This window comes from Rhagoletis pomonella, unplaced genomic scaffold, assembly GCF_013731165.1.
Source record: "Rhagoletis pomonella isolate Grant_MI unplaced genomic scaffold, Rhpom_1.0 Rhpom_scaffold_00010, whole genome shotgun sequence".
Classification (NCBI taxonomy): Eukaryota; Metazoa; Arthropoda; class Insecta; order Diptera; family Tephritidae; genus Rhagoletis; species Rhagoletis pomonella.
This window is the reverse complement of record NW_023458564.1, coordinates 26173263-26189819: the sequence shown is the minus strand read 5'-3', so window position 1 is coordinate 26189819 and position 16557 is coordinate 26173263. Positions and strand designations below refer to the sequence as shown.

Below are 16557 nucleotides of genomic sequence, written 5' to 3'. Positions count from 1 at the left end.
TTTTTCGACTAAATAAACTTTTTAAGGCTAAAATTGTTCAAATACTTGATTAATTTTTTATTGTACTCATAATTGAAAGTTTCTATAAAAAAATTGTTAAAAACGCCTTCGAACATAAAACGATCGTATTCGTTGAATTAAACGGGTTCAACGGCTTGCTCAGCAAATACTTTTTCGTTTGACAGTTCTGAATAGGAATGACACTGTTTCAGCTAATTTGTCACAATTTTCAAATATATCTTTTTCGCGTAAAACAAAGTCCCTTCGGCCATTGTGCGCGGATCCCGATATCTATCACTAAGTGAAAGTGGCGCCTATCTCTAGGCCTATCTTACCAGTTTTTAGGCGATTTTACTTAATTAAAACCTTTTTTGTACGAGAGGAGGACAACCAAGTTCGAGGATTGGTGAAATTAAGGAAAGTGTAGGGGATTTTAGCTAGTAAATACTACTTTTTGACTCAATACCTTTATATTCTGCATTAGTTTTAGTCAAATCGATTCATTAAGGTATCAAATGTCGCCGAATAAATAAGTTAATTGGAGAGAAACCTTTTGTATCGTGATTTATGTATTGCCTCTGTAATATACATATACATATACGTATACAAAACATATACATACTGAGAGATCTCTCTCAGCTCTCGCCACCGGCAAACCTGCGATGACGTCATATTCACGTTATTCTCTCGAACTTCACATCAATCAACGCAATCTTGTATTCTATCGGTCTTGGTCTATATCTACAGTAGCATACGAAAGATGAAGCACTGCCTAAGTTGAGGATGGCGCAAACCGCTGGAAAGATCGTAGCTACAATATTTTTCAACTCAGATTTCATGTAATTGTTGCGTTGTAACAAAAAATAGTAAAAACACTATGGAGGAAGTGAGGCCTTTAAACAGTGCTACTGTTGCCGCCTTATGTAAATGATCTGCAATTAAGATTAACATGCAATTTTTTACGAGAAATTCGATTTATACGAGTCAAAACTGAAAGCAGGACAAAGTCCAAATTTATACTTCGCAAGCCTGCATCATCGACCTGCTAAGCTCGCAATTTAGTCACTCGCACTTAAGCCATACCTTAAGCTTCTAATAATCAACTGCTCTACACTCAAATGGACTTTCGTGGGAATATTTTACTTTTATGTATTTTAGCTAATATTTTTAAAACTACTTGCACATGTACTACATATTACTACTAATAAAGCTTGTTTGCGTAATCAGTGCAGGGCGCTTTGAGCTTTTACCTGGCGACAAAAGTAATTTGCCAAGGCTAGCGACTGCATTTATACGAGGCAGCTTAACTAATAGGAAAGTGAAAGTAAAGCAACGGCGTTCTACTACTAAAATACATAATTCACGTGCGTATTTAATTTATACATAAGTAAGTATGTATGTATGTACTATCTACTTAGGCACACTTGTGGCTGTACCTGAGGAGCTAGCTGTTGTTGGTGTTGCTGTTGTTGACCATAGCTCGGATAAAATGGCTCAGCGTTACCGTCATTCACAGGGCTTGCACGAAATTCGCTATGAGCTTTTGCCACTGGGGCACGAATTGGTTTCCAACCAGATGCGGAATTAGGTTCATATTGTTGTTCTTGTGGTTGTTGCGGATATTGCTGATCATGAGGATAATTTTGGGGTTGGTTTTGATACTGTTGTACCGGTTGTTGTTGTTGTTGGTGCTGTTGTTCATAGGGTTCATTTACGTGCTGTCCGTGTTGTGGAGCAGAAGGCTCACGTGAAGGCTGGCGATTAAATTGGGCTTGAGTGTATTGTATGGGCTGTTGGGTTGGTTCATAGTGTTGTTGGTATGGTGATTGGTTTTGCTGTTGTGTTGGGGATTGTTGATAAACTTGTTGTAGTGGTTGTTGTTGTTGTTGCTGTTGGTAGGGTTGAGGTGAATTTTGACGGACTGGCCGAGCCACGTTATTATAAATTGGACCCTAAAAGAATGCCATTTACATAATTGCAACAGCAGAAAGTGGCAAATTGTGCGAAGGTACTTAGCATAGAGGCATAGAATATTTAAAATTTTTTTTTGTTTGTTATTTGTAGGCTAAAGTAATATTATTATTTGCCCTGAAATGTAATTATAGATACTAAATTTTTTTCACTTCCAAAACTAAATACTGAATATTTGATTTTGCCTACGTCAAATTATTTATTGTGACAGACTCCCACTAAAACACACACATGTCAGCACTTCATTATACCCTTATCCTATTACCATTACGTTGCTGCAAACTTAACATACTTTTTCTATAGGCAAGCAATTACGTATGAAAAAAGCAATTTTTATATGCAATAATTACAGTAATTGCTCTAAAAAAAGAGAAACGACATTCATCTGTTTGCCATACACACGTGCTACAAATAAGGGTTAGAACTACGGCAAGCCAAAATCGGCGTAAATGGGGTGAAAAGTCGGAGCAGAAAACCAAACTGTAGTAGATTTTTTTATATCCCTAGTTTTCTGGTCATAATTCAAAGATATTGGTTTTCATATTATAAAAAAATTCATAACGATTGGCCGTATGCATAAAAACTAAGCAATTGCTTTTTCTTAAAATTTCATACCTTTCACTTTATTTTATTTGAACTCAAGTAAAAGGTCTGAAGTTCTAAGAAAAAGCATTTGCTTAGGTTTTATGCATACGGCCCAATATCTTTCAATTGTGTCCGTGCAACTATACTTTTTTTTTAAATACAGAGACAATTTTTTTTATGTGTCGGTGTAAGATAATCCTTCGTCGACCGAAATATAGAACCAAATTAATGTTGGATGATGATGTCATCTATCTATTACAAACAAGTGTAGTATAATATAACGGAACGAGTGGCAAAACTAATCCTTAAAATTACCTTCCAATCATTAATACAGAGAAGAAATTATGATAGTTGTTCCGTTTCGAAACAATATGTTTTTTTTTTTTACAAATATACAGAGTAATACTCGTACCAAAATTTAGTTAAATTTTCTTGAATAAATTATTTGTATCATACATTAAGAATAATCAGAGTTGCATACTTTTATTGAAACAAAATGCATTTGCAAGTTTTAAAAAGCAAGACATAAAAAACGTAGTAGATCGTGGATAAAGCAGAGTAGCGTTGTAAATTTGAAATTTTCCTCAAAAATCATAGTAAATCTACTACGATCGTAGTGGAGTCCTAACCTTGGTACAAATCCATTGTGTGCTCCCGTGCCGAGAACACGCAGCGCAACAATTCTCTTGTGAGTTCACTAGCCAATGCAACGCTTTGACGCTTCGCACAATTAAATTAGAGTTAACAATAGTTTATGATTTTAATAGCCTGCAATTTAATGCATTCATTTTTTTGCCTTACATATGTGTACGTTTGTATTGTGAATGCATGTATGTGAGCGCGTGTTTGGCTTGGTTTAAAAAACTTGAATTGCATAATTAGCTTCACGTTGTAGCGGTTAAGTGAGGATTATATGAACTTTAGTGCACTTTTAGGCGGCAGCTAAAATGCATAATTGAATTATCAAACAAATGCCAGGAAGAAGATCTTAATTAATTTACGTTCATATATGTATATGTACATACATACTTATGTACATACATATATGCACACACTTGCATGAGTATGTCAAGTGGCGTACTTTTTTAAATTTAATAAAAATGTGTGAAGTGCAGCTCTTCTACATAAATACATCTTTACACGCGTAATTACACAATTTGTATAAATTTTTTGAAACACAACAATATAATTTGCATTTATTTTGCCATTGACATTGAGAAATTACACAGAATCAGGATTGGTTACTCCAGGTATGTTTTTGTAGGATACAGCCAGTCCAGGCACTGCTAAAAAGTTTCTCAGTCAAGGAAATCTTCCCAACACCAAAAGTGATTACCTCCAGGCTCTAAGAAGATGAACTTTTTTAAGGCTGTCGCATAACAGACACTGTCCTGGCACAGCCAATGTCAACGCACTAAAGAAAATCTGTCTCGATTTTCAGTACAAATTCTTGAGTTTGAGCTCACTTAATAATAATAATAGATTGGCGCTTACACATATGTTAGCGTTTGGCCGAGCTTCTCCTCAAATTTGTGGCGTGCACTTTGATATTGTCACACAAAGCGGAGGGACCTACAGTTTTACGCCGACTCCGAATGGCGATTGTATTTTTATGAGAAACTGTTTTTCATGGCAGAAATACACTCGGAGGTTTGCCATTGCCTGCCGAGGGACGACCGCTGTTAAGAAAAAACCTTTTTTCAATATTTTTTTGGGATGTTGCTTTGACCAGGGCTTGAACCCAGGTGTTGATGAGTGGAAGCGCGCACTGCTTACCACTACACCACAGCTCACTTGGATGGTGCAAAAAATGAGTCTGAGCTTAAGCTCGCTTTTTAAGCATGATGCCTATTGCGTGGTAGTGCCAGTCCAGGCAACCTTTGTTGGGAGAATCTGTTCAGCATCAGAAGGGATTATCTCTGATTAATTTTTGTATGCGAGGGCCTGCCCAGATTCCATTGGGTGAGGAAATTGTTAAGAAAATCTATAAAGCGACGGAATTGATTATCTGTAGAAGGGATTTCCAGAACCTGTTTTGGCACTGTCGAGAAAATCTCAGTTACGGAAATACCGCCAGGCTCTAGACGGAATCCGGGGCTCGCCTAGAGAATTTCCGGCCGGTTTATTATGTCTTGATCTAACAGTAATCTTAAGGGGCGTGTGTTAATTAAAGGTAGTTTTTGCAAGTACAACTTTTTTACCATACAAAAAAAGCCATGAATACATGAGTCTAATTTATTCTTGCTAAGCGTTTCTTAAATTTTTCTTTACTTCTTCATTTTCTGTCGGAAAAGAAGGTGAACACAACTCTCATTATTTTTTTGAAATGGCGGTCGGTGCTAGGTTTTCCCTCTTTCTTCTTCCTGATTCGTTTATGAAGTGATGTCACAGTCGCGGGCATGTAAAATTGGGAATACTGTCATTAAAGGTAGAGGTAACGTCCTTTCGACTTGGAATATGTAGAAGCTCCGCTCCCAGCTCCCATCAGCCCTTTTTCTCTGCAGTAATCCGTTATGGAGGTGCATGCACTGGCCAGCACCTTGCAGTGGTACACTGAAAACTCCAAAACCCTAGAAGACATTGGAACAGGTATTTACGGCCCCAAAATTAGTCCATCTTCTAAACGGAAGTCCATCAATTGATATGCAGAGATTATTTTACGTAGAGGTTATCGCAATGAAAGAATTCTAATCCCTAGCGACAGTCAGGCAACTAATTGAGGTTAAATTATCTCTAATCCTTGAGTGCATTGAGAACCTCAATGGGTTTGCTGAACACAACAAAATCCAGCTACTGTGATTACTAGCGGTTTAGCTAGGATAGCGGCGCCCTTAGCTCAAATAGGCAGCGAGCCATTCCTTGTAATAGGCCCAAACATGATTAAAAAAGAGCCCAGGAAAGGAACAATAAATAGGAGAGAAACGACACTGGCATAATACAACAGGACTTCGCCAAGCCAAAAGCTTACTGGGAGTACAATCTTATAAGATACAAATTTCTAATTAACCTCACTAAAGTGAAACTAAGGATCATTACAGGCATCATCACGGGGCACTGCAGGCCAAGAGGACATCTACATAAATTGGGAATCTGGTCTGGGAATGTTCGCTGTCGTGTTTACGACTCAACGAAAGAGACACCGCTCCTTGAGTGTGATGCCGTATCGAGGCGACGAGCGAATGGTATAAATAAAACCTATTGCTGGCACGCCTACTTATTCGATAGACAGATCTCTGCGAAAGACTCCTTGTTAACTATGGAACAAGTTTACGTCTAACCGCGGTCTGTGGTAGGCAAGCCATCCGCTTTGCGTTTCTTTCCTTTCATTTAAGGACGCACATATGCCGTACTCGCTAGCCGAATGATTAGAGGTGCTGACTTCGACCCGGTAGGACCTTGACAGATAAAATAATTTTTTCTATTAGCGGTCGGCAGGCAATGGCCACCTCGGAGTGTAATTCTTGCATGAAAAAACTTCTCATAAAAGCCATTAGCGTTTCGAAGTCGGCGTAAGACTCTAGCTACCTTCATTTGTGTAATAACATCAATACTAACACCGAGAATTGGAGAAGCTCAGTTCAACACATAACAAAAATGTGAGCGCCAATATTTGGAGAGTTTTTTTTTATTTTTACTCCAATTTCCCTTTTTACATTGCTCCATTTGATAAACAATTTCCAATTATCAAAATATTTTATCGGCACTTACTATTTAAATTATTATGAATGTATATATGTATGCATGTTGCAAAAAATAAAACAAAAGGATATTATGTTGATTGGCATAATTTTCTTTGTTATTGTGGTTGTTAAGTTTAACTCAATTTATGTTCGCGTGCGGCATGAAACTTTTTAATGGTAAAAACAAATAAAGGAAAAGCGTAGCGAGACTGTTTAAAGGAAAATTATGTGAAAACATGGGCAACCAAAATAGTTTGTTGCTGTGCATACATATAAAAACATATTTACATACAGATATATATGTGTATGTAGGCGATTGACTAATTAAACATGACGAGAGACTTTCAATTCGAGTCAAGCGTATTCTTTATTAAAAGGCATACATATTTGCAAGGGAATAAGAATACACATTAAAGGTCATTTTATAGTAACTATTTTCCCAAAATTGTTAGTTAGCAATCATATTTAGGATATCGAAGAAAGCATTTCTTCAAGACTTTAAGAAAGCCAAAATAATATGCGTTTCTAGTGGATGATCTCAAGAGGAATAAAGGCAGTTCAGTCGTTTATTTTTTACTTGAAGATAGAAGATTAGAGTTGATCACGCCGCTGCATCATTAAATCATAGGCACGAGAATACATATGCAACGCATTATTGGTAGGGATAAATCGATACAAGTAAATCCAAGTACATACTCGATACTTTTCTCAATTTACCAAGTATTTTTGTACTCGATACTTTTTACTGCGATCCAAGTAGGTATCAAAAAAAGTAATTTGAAAGTAATTAGCTACTCTCTCGGTTATGGGTACGAGTCTCCATCTGCCACTCGCTTGAAGGGGGCAATTGTGTAAGTAACCCCTTGCACGTATAATAGGCTTTTTCTACGCACCTCTTTCAGCTCAGTTAGGTGTATAATATAGTCTAAGAGAACACATCTATTAACTATTTTACAGAAATATTTTTGAAACAAACTAAACTTTAATTTTCTTCAACAGCTTCAAGTATCTTCAACATAGAGTGTGTCTACTTGTACTCCTTTACATATTTACATACATACATACTCCCCTTCGTAATTGAGTCATATAAAAAATTACCATCATTGCAAATCTTAAAAGACAGTATTTTTATCACCTACTCTCTAGTGTAAAGTTCCCCATTATTAACTGGCTGAATGTAAAAAAAAATGTCGTTTATTACTCGCCCAGATAACGATCTCAAAGCTCGCTGATGTAAATAGGCTCGAGTGTTTGTATGAAATGCACAAAAATAAGAAAATGTGTTTGCTACAGTAAGCGTAGCACCTATGTACCTACATACCCTGCAAAAAATGGGACTAATCCGGGATGACTCCGGGAGCAATCGCAAAGGAAGGAATGAACTGTTCGCTTTTGTTCGAGCATGTCCTATGAAGAGACTAATTGTTCACCTTTATACCCGAAAGGGTATAAAAGGCGACTAGTCACTTTTAAAAAATAAAAATAAAAATTTGCGCCAGATGAGATTCGAACCGGGCTGCTCAGTTTGGTTAGGCGAATACTCTCTCTGTGTGCCAACGCCGCACATGAAATTTCGTTGACTAAGAGCGTACATATCATTAAATCGTTAATAGTACCCGTTAGAGATGAGTTGGGGAATAATTGATATCCAATTATACCCATAAGGGATGAGTCGAGACTAATTGACCCGTATGAGACAAGTTGCGACTAATTAATGCCCAATTGTACCCGATTGAGAGTAATCTCGGAATACTCTCTTTAGAGATTAGTCGCACATTTTTTTGCAGGGTAAGTATAAGGAATTTTGCACGTGTGTTTGCGCATTTATGCGTATTTGATTTTATGTGACTTTTGTAACGTTTTACGACGTGAAGGCGCATAAAAATTCTTTGCTCTTTTGTTTGGTTTCTTTTTGAGGCAACCATTACCGACAGCTTCATACGTACAGTCAAGTAGAATACTGCTTTTAAGGAACAAATTTTTACTTGCATACAAATACGTAAGACATATTTATGTAAGTATGTAAATACCTTATACCCTTCGCCAAAAAATTTGTACGTGGTTGAAGTTTAAGTTTCTCTTAGTATAATTTTGCCGACAACCAGACTAAAGTTTATATAAACAGGTATAAGCTAATACATTTTAAAAAAATGTTGAACTGAAAAAAATTCCTTTGCTCAGTGACTTTTTGAATAAAATGTAATTTTGAGAATATGCTGAATGAAGGAGCAATTCGTAACCTATACGCAATTTGGCCACTGCGACCGCATACGTGGGCACCCATTCATTGAATTGATCGAAGTTGACATTTTTCTTCCTCAAATCAATGTCGAATCATACCAGCGCGTTGCAACGGCTCAGAATAATATTCGCACACAATTGTGAGGGTGGATAGAAAAAGCCTTCACTCCAAAAAACTTTGCGGCAGGAGCCTTCCTCGAAATCGAGGGGACTTTTAATAACATCCTGCCGGAGGCAATAGTTAAGTCGTCGGATAAGCTTGGGGTTAAATTCAGTATCATAGTTAAAGATAAATACTTGAATACGCTTTATGGACTGACCGAATGGTATCTTAACATGGTTACGATGTTTACAACTTTCTGATAAGGTTGACAGGAAGCTGTCGTGGAGACCAAACATGGAGGAAAGGGCATGGAAGGAACAATAGTCAAACCTATTGTTTTTTATGTAGACCTAGTCTGGTGGAACTCACTTGAAGAGACTACATTAGCTAAGCAGTTGGAGCACGTACAACGGGACGCTTTAATTGGTATTAGTGGGCATACATATATTGGCATTTAACCTAATGCTGAACGTAGTGCAGGCGAAACTGCCGCAGCCCGAACAGCTTGTCGACTCAGGGAAATCGATTGCTTCACCGACTTAAGGACTGTATACTCTGGAGCTCAAGGGGGTTTCGATTTCATCCCTGATCACACGGATTACTGCGCCACCGAAATGGCTCCTAGGAGCTTCTTCTCTGCCCATTTTCCCTCAAGGGAGAAGGAGGGAGGGGGTTGGGTGAACTTCATGGAAGAAACGAAACTAGACGAAAGGGTTGCTGGACTTCTCTTCTGCCGAGAGTTTTCCTACAGCACTAAGTTTAGGCTTCCGGACTAATGCATTGTATTTCAGGGTGCAGGAAGTGGCTGCTATTAAGAAGGCGGTGGAGTCACTGCTCAGGAGTGCGAGCACAGCATTTGTTCCGGTAGCCAAGCGCGTTGGAGGTAAACTCTTGCATAGATGGACCTCATGTAAGCTCAGCTATATCAGGGCGAAAACCAGGACATGCGCGATTGCAAGGTCCTTCTGGCCGAGGGTAGAGAGGGGAGCGGTCGAAGGCACTCCTCACACTTACAAAGCCGCAGCTCTCACCCTTGGTGGGGGTTTTAACGGGTCAGAGTCCAATCATTATGTCGCAGTTACCTTGAAGATGTCCAGCGTTCGCGACGCTAAAAGCCATATAAATATACGCACACGAAATGGCTAAGAAATTTGCAATTTCGTGAGGAAAGAGTGTGAGACAACAGGCTGCAAAATATCAAATGTCGAAATTCCTTGGACGCATTAACGAAATAATGACAGATTTCTTAGGAGCTGGTTACTAAGCATAGGGTTTTTTGTAAATGCAAAAATTATTGCGATTTTCAAAGGGTATTTATATAGCTTGTCTTACATGCAAATGTAAGTATTGGTATGCATGCGGCTCATCTGCAGCGAAAACAAACATTTCCGTTAGCTATAAAGGAAAAACTTTCGAGATGGAAATATAGTACAAAAATTGCAGAAGTAAATTTCAGATGACAAACTGACAAAATAAGAAGTAAATCGTATGGAGTAAAAATATAATTGTATGCTTATATGAAGGCGTGTATACATATAACGTGATGTGCCAAACCGCCTGTTATGAAGAAAGCCAACAAAAAAAAAAAATTTTTAAGTAAAATTTCTCAGACTGCTACAACGGCACTGCACAGACAATGCCAATGTCTTGACTCTTAAACCATTGACTATTTGCTGCAAACCTACAGTGTTTGTCTTGCCAAAAATGTTTGTTTTCTTATATGTAGTGGTGGCCAAAAACGCGAATAGTACAAAGTTTTTTTTGACATTTTATTTCATATTAGTTTGTAACCACTTTTGTTGTTTACATTGCTGACACACGTGCGCATCGCCAGCCTGCTATACTTGTCTGCATACCGATTTTTGCTTTGCTGCAAGTTTTTTTTTTGTAATTCTTTAGTGTTTTTTATTTTATCTATTTTTCAAACATTTTATTTCTACTCGCACTTATGCACATATGTATGTATGTATGTGTGTATTTGTGTGCCACATTTTCACTACACTTGTTTTTACGTGCTTGCATTATTTTGCCATTGTTATTGTTGTTATTATTATTGTTACATGAACTGTTATTACACAATTTTTCTTGATCGAAAATTATGATTACAAACAATAAAATGGGGAAAAATTGGCCAAAGAGGCATCGTTTTTGGCGCTGGTGCTGGCATGGTGCAATTGCCATTTTGGTTGTGCAATATATTTTATGTGCGCTCCATGCGGCAATGCAGTGTAGCGTGGCATTGTGTGAGGCTGGTTAAGACGACCGCCGCCATTCATGCCTGACATTTTAGCATGCGCGCTGTTGGTGTCGATGCCTTCATGCGGCGCTGTGGCGGCTGACAACACACCTACTACGACCCTTTTCAACTGACAAATTTTCCACAACAATGCAAAAGGTGCCCTTTTCTGGTGTTTGTGTGCGTGACAACATACATACAATAAGGATGTATGTATGTATATACTATGTAAAATGCTCGGCATAACAGTTCATTCACTGGATCTTCATTATTTTCGGTCATGATGTTTCTTTTTTATTTGACATTTTTTCGTTCTTTGTTGCGCCTTTAATGGTCGCTACGGTTCATTGCAGGTAAATTACATGACATTCAAAGTCAAAATGTCACAAAGCATTTAAACTTCTTTATTGTCAATATAAAACATTGGATGGAACGGAACTTCTTTCATTGCGCTTATAGAGTGTGTGTATGCTTATGCTGACGCTTCATTAGCCGTGGTGCCTACATCATGGAACCACGCGCCGTTTTCTTAGCTTTTGTACCGATGTATATACATATGTATGTATACATACTTACGTACATATTTTTCGGCCAAACTATTGGCTGCTGGTAATGCGCGTGTTATGGCTTAAGTTTAGGTAAGCTTTTGCTGCTTTAGTTTAACTTCATTGCCGCCGCTTTCCAGTAAATTATTGTTTGACAGCTAATTTTTATTTTATGTGCAGCTGGATCAGTAATTAATTTTAATGATTATAATTATTTTTTATGTATATGTAATGTACATATACCTTGTACATAAGTATGCTTATAAGCATATTGAATATCAAAATGACCTTTAAACGACTTTCACCTATCACTGAACTGCTGCCTGCCTTTAATAAGCAAAATAGTGCAAACTGAAACAAAAGCAATAAACTTTGTCATACTTCAGTAGCTTTGGCAGTTACTGATTACAGCGGTTTTCGTATTTACGTTATATTTGAGTTAGGCTTGGGTTTTGTCCGATTTCAACAGATTCCTTAGCAAGACCCTAAGCAATGTTCGTACCAAATTTGGTGGGGTTGGTGACGCGGAAAACTAAAAAAAAAAAAAAATTACCTAGTCAGGGATGCTCTAGATTTTGGTCGTATTACCGACTTCCGCTTTCGATCGGCAGTGGCTTAGATATACCGGAAGTCCATTGTTTTACCCAGAAGTCAATTCAAGAAAAAAGTTTCCGACATAAGTTGCGTATTTTTGTCCGCAGAATCCGAATCTGCGTAAAAACGTGCATATCCCATTTAAAAAGATTGCAATCCGGTCCATTTAAGTCAATTCCGGTCAAAACTGGTCAATAATACGATCAAAAGTTAGAACATCGTCGACTATCTATCTGCACGTTACCGAAGATTTTGTACCCGGGAAATTTTATTACCAATTGTTACCAGTTCATGTCACCGCGATTCTAGGTCCTTTGGTAATGCGGTTAAAATATTCAGCAATTCAGCTATGAAGATTTGTGGAAATAATGGCATTGCATATTTCACGGGGCAATATTTTGAGATGGAAACAAAATTTACCGGTTACAAGAGTGCACAGAATGCGAAAAGGGTTAAAAATTTTATAGGAACTTTATTTACCGGTTACCAAGTTTCTGTTACCAGCGCAGAATAGACCTGTTAGTAATTCATATTTTTGCCTTTTCCAATAAGATAAAGATAAAGATAGAGACAAGGAAAACGATAAAATTCAGTGGTAAGATATGTTATGTCATTTTAACCTAGCCTTATTTCCACCCACCTCACCTCCCCTGCAAGTATGGTAACTACATACAAATATTGAATTTTCTAGGGTAAAAGAATGTTGACCGTTTTAATGGTTGAATTTGAACCACTGCGCGAACACCAGTTTGTCCAAATGGATAAGCTTATCTGCTGTAAGCCCACAACGAAAACATATTCTCAACAGTAAAGAGCTGACTCGAGCACTTAATAGTGCATTAACGAAGTTTAACGCCCAAATTCACTAAAAATAAAGAATAATTTAATTGTTTTATGAATGGCAAATTTCTTTAGACCATGTTTTTTTATGAATAATCCCAATGCAGTAAAAATAACGAAAAAAACTTTCGGAAATTACTCATATTAAAAGCCTAAAATACAAATAACTGTAGGCATTGAAATAATTGCATTTTTTGTTTACCGTTCTTATTTACTCACATATAATTCTGTGTGCTATTTTATAAAAAAAAAAGTGCAGTCTCCACTAAATATTTATAATTAATAAAAAAATTAAGTTACAACGTTGCGCTGAAAGTAAATTTAATATTGATGCTAGACAATTTTTTCATCACATCAACAATAACAGCGACTATGTAACACATTTGGTTGTTGGTTATCATTGTTTTTTTTTGTTGTTTGATATTTACTTGCATTTTTATTTGTTTACTTACACTCGTGGTTTTTTGCATTTAAAAATTTTTCGCATTTCCGTTACATAACAGTTTTTTGCACGCCTACGTCCGAACGTGTAAAAAAGTATATTTACACCATTCTTTTTTGCTTGGTTTGTCTTTTTATTCAAACAGGACTGAATTCGCAAATGCAAATTCACGCATTCATTCATTCACTCAGTGATTCGATTCGCAAAACGTTGCGGAGGTGTGGAAAACGATTGTACACACTCGCATTCAGTATTAACAAATGTCGGTGTGCATTTGGTGTTATTTTTTTGTTGGCTTTGCTTCTGTCCTATCAATGCACTTTTGTCAGCCTGCTATTTTCACATTTTCACGCATGTTTTGCGTTCATCGCCATAAATTCCAACCGTATGAATTGAAACACTACATACGTACGTACATTTACGTACTTATGAGCATTCGTTCAATTTTGCATTGTACATCCTTTTTTTGTGGATATGAATACTTATACATACATACATATGTACATACGTGGCATAGGCGTATACTCGCTTCCACTGTGTTAATTTTTTTTGTCGCTTCATTTATGCATATTTATTGCTCGGCGGCTGCAATTGCGGTTCTTCTGTATAGAATTACCCGCATATACATACATATGTACATGTTTAAACACGAACGTGTTTGTGTGGACAATATTTCAATGCGGTTACGTGCGATACTTGTCACCAAAGTGCACAAAAGTATTCGTAACAATTGAGTCACTTAAGTCAAATTGTGTTGCAGGGGCTGGTGAAGAGTTTAGTGATAATAATAATACACAATACTGCACGTGTACGTGTTTGAAATATATTTTCGCACATACCCAGTGGGAAAATGTAATGTATAGTTATCGAAAAAATAATTAGTAAAACAACCCTTTTCACATTCGAAAATGTATTTTTTGCCCCCACGGCGATATCCTAAGAAAAGTGGGGCATTCAATTTTGCGTTACCTAGTATCGAGAAATGAATGAGATTTAACATGAAATTTTTGGGACTTGTTGGATACATTAGAATGCTGATTACATAGTTGACAGTAAAAGAATCGAGAACTCATAAGAAATACATTACACTATTTATTACGCATGTAATGCATTACTATTTTTCCGACTGGGTAATTTTAGAAATACATACCACGTACGTACACACACACATGTGCGTGAATACTTAAACTATAATTACATGCGGATAAAAAAATGTCATACGACTACAATTACATAGTAAAATTTAAGATGCATAAAGAAATTTCTGCACGAAAATAGTTATGTACGAATACTCACTTGAGTAGGGGTTTTTTACTTTCCACTAGAACTTGAAAGGAGATCACCCTATGTGAAGATTAACGGAATACTTCCTTTGGCCTGATTTCGGAGCAATAAAAGAGATTTGTTGGCTTTGAGCTCCTTTATAACTCGCTTAGGAGCACATTGGTAGATCTCCTAAACGAGCAATCAAATAGATTCTCTCTGAGGTACAATACATTTAAGTTTTGCTTGCCCTTATTACTCGCTTAGCAGCAAAAAAACGATGTTTCTCAAAGCGAGAAATGCAGAAGTACTCTGTATAATGGATGGGCAGCTACATATGTGTGTTCAAAGTTCTTATCTTGTCCCGCCTAGAAATTTAACTGGTTGTCGTAAGGAAAGAGTCACCTTTACCATTATGTTTATCTATGTGCACATCCTTGTTGTTTTCTTTTTGGGAGATTTCTGGGAGGATATTCTGAGAGATGGTTGGTTGGTAGAAGAGTCGCCTGCGCACATGTCCACGACTCAATAAGTGCTTATAGCACGATTTTGATACGCTTTTTCTTGTATATTTGATTTTTTCTGCTTTTATGATTCGGTTACATCAAGCCGCTTGGATTTTCCGATGAATCTATTTAGGCTAGTAATGGTGCATTTGGAGATCTCTCTAAGATTTTGGATGAAAAAACTCAAGAGTGTGTCATGCCTTATTCGTGACAATGCCGGACACTCGCAAAGATAGTGCAGAGGATGGCTTCCTTACTTTCCTCAAGATCACAACTACATCACCGAGGGTTTGCACTGAAGGCCCATTTTAGCTGGCAGTGGGCCAATGTCTCGTTATCGTTGCTGTTAATTTGACTATATCTTTTCTCGACCTCATAAGAAGTTCTTCTGTCTTTGGTTTGTCATAGTGCCGCCATATGTTCCTTGCAGTTTTGCAGGTTTGAAGGTTGTTCCAACGAGGATCAACCATACGTACGAATTGCAAATGCAGTTCACTATTGATGAGTCCGACTGGACAGTGTATTGTCTCTGCTTCGTATTCATCAAGAGTTATTCCGGTTTTAGCAAACCTATTATTCCTATTGTCGGGAACCCAGATGAGGGAGATGACTGTTAACTCGGCCGTCGAGCTTAACGCACATTTGCAATCTCTGACTGTTTTGGACTGTTTCGTTACCGTTGAGGCAAGTGCTAGAAGTGTATGCTTTTCGCAGCCCCTCTATAACTCTTTACAGGTCCTTTCGATTCCCAGTACTTCCGCTTGGAAGGTGCCAGCAAAGTTTGGTAGTCAGCAAAGTTCGTTTACCACCAGAGTCCGCAAAATGCCCCGGAAGCAGTGTCCGGAGAATGCATCAGACTAGGCCGAGCATACTTTGAAGTGCCATCTAGTTGAAACTTAACAAAGTTCAATTACATGTCAGTTGAGAAGTGCATGTGCAAAAATTTCATAAATTGCATAAAGGAAATTTTTGCACATGCAGCAGTACATAGCACGAATTTAGGCGCCCGATGTTAGCAGTCGCGCCTAAACAGTATAGATTTCAGTGGAATTCTTCTCAAAATTCCGGCCCTACTCCGATCCCGTCTAGAAGGCAACTTCACCTGAAAGTTTTTCTTGAAGTCTTTCGCAGGAGGTATATAATCTGGTTGTTTCCCTGATTCAATAAACTTGTCAAGAATGCCACTATGATCATGCTGCAGTGTGCTCCAGCAACCTGACTCTTTGGGTCTGGGGCTCTATCTACGCGCCCGTCTATATTTGTCTTCCAGCTCAGTTTGCTGTATAAAACGACACCCAAGTATTTTGCCATTAGGGCAGGGAAGCTTAATTGACGCATGTTGTTAGAAAGTTTGGAGTCTCCCAGAAAATGCATTATGTGTAAGTCTAACAGTCTTTACAATGACTTTAGCAGGAAAGATGTAAGACTTATTGGTCTAAAGTCTTTAGCATTTTCGTGATTTTTACATTTATTTCACTATATCTGCTCGCTCTAGATATATTTGATTTTGTCTAATTTTTTTCAAGAACAAAACACTGTGTGCCGCTTCGA

General features: G+C 37.6%; 2 protein-coding genes across 2 annotated transcripts in view; both read right to left on the bottom strand.

Annotated features, from left to right (window-relative positions):
* LOC118746567 overlaps positions 1-16557 on the bottom strand; it is a 545514-nt gene that overhangs the window by 7158 nt on the left and 521799 nt on the right. The window lies entirely within an intron of this gene.
* The window catches only part of LOC118746189 (putative cyclin-dependent serine/threonine-protein kinase DDB_G0272797/DDB_G0274007), an 89594-nt gene that overhangs the window by 1920 nt on the left and 71117 nt on the right, over positions 1-16557 (bottom strand). The window contains exon 3 of the mRNA XM_036479996.1: positions 1437-1952. Coding sequence (XP_036335889.1) covers positions 1437-1952 — 516 coding nt within the window. The remainder of the gene's footprint in view (positions 1-1436; positions 1953-16557) is intronic.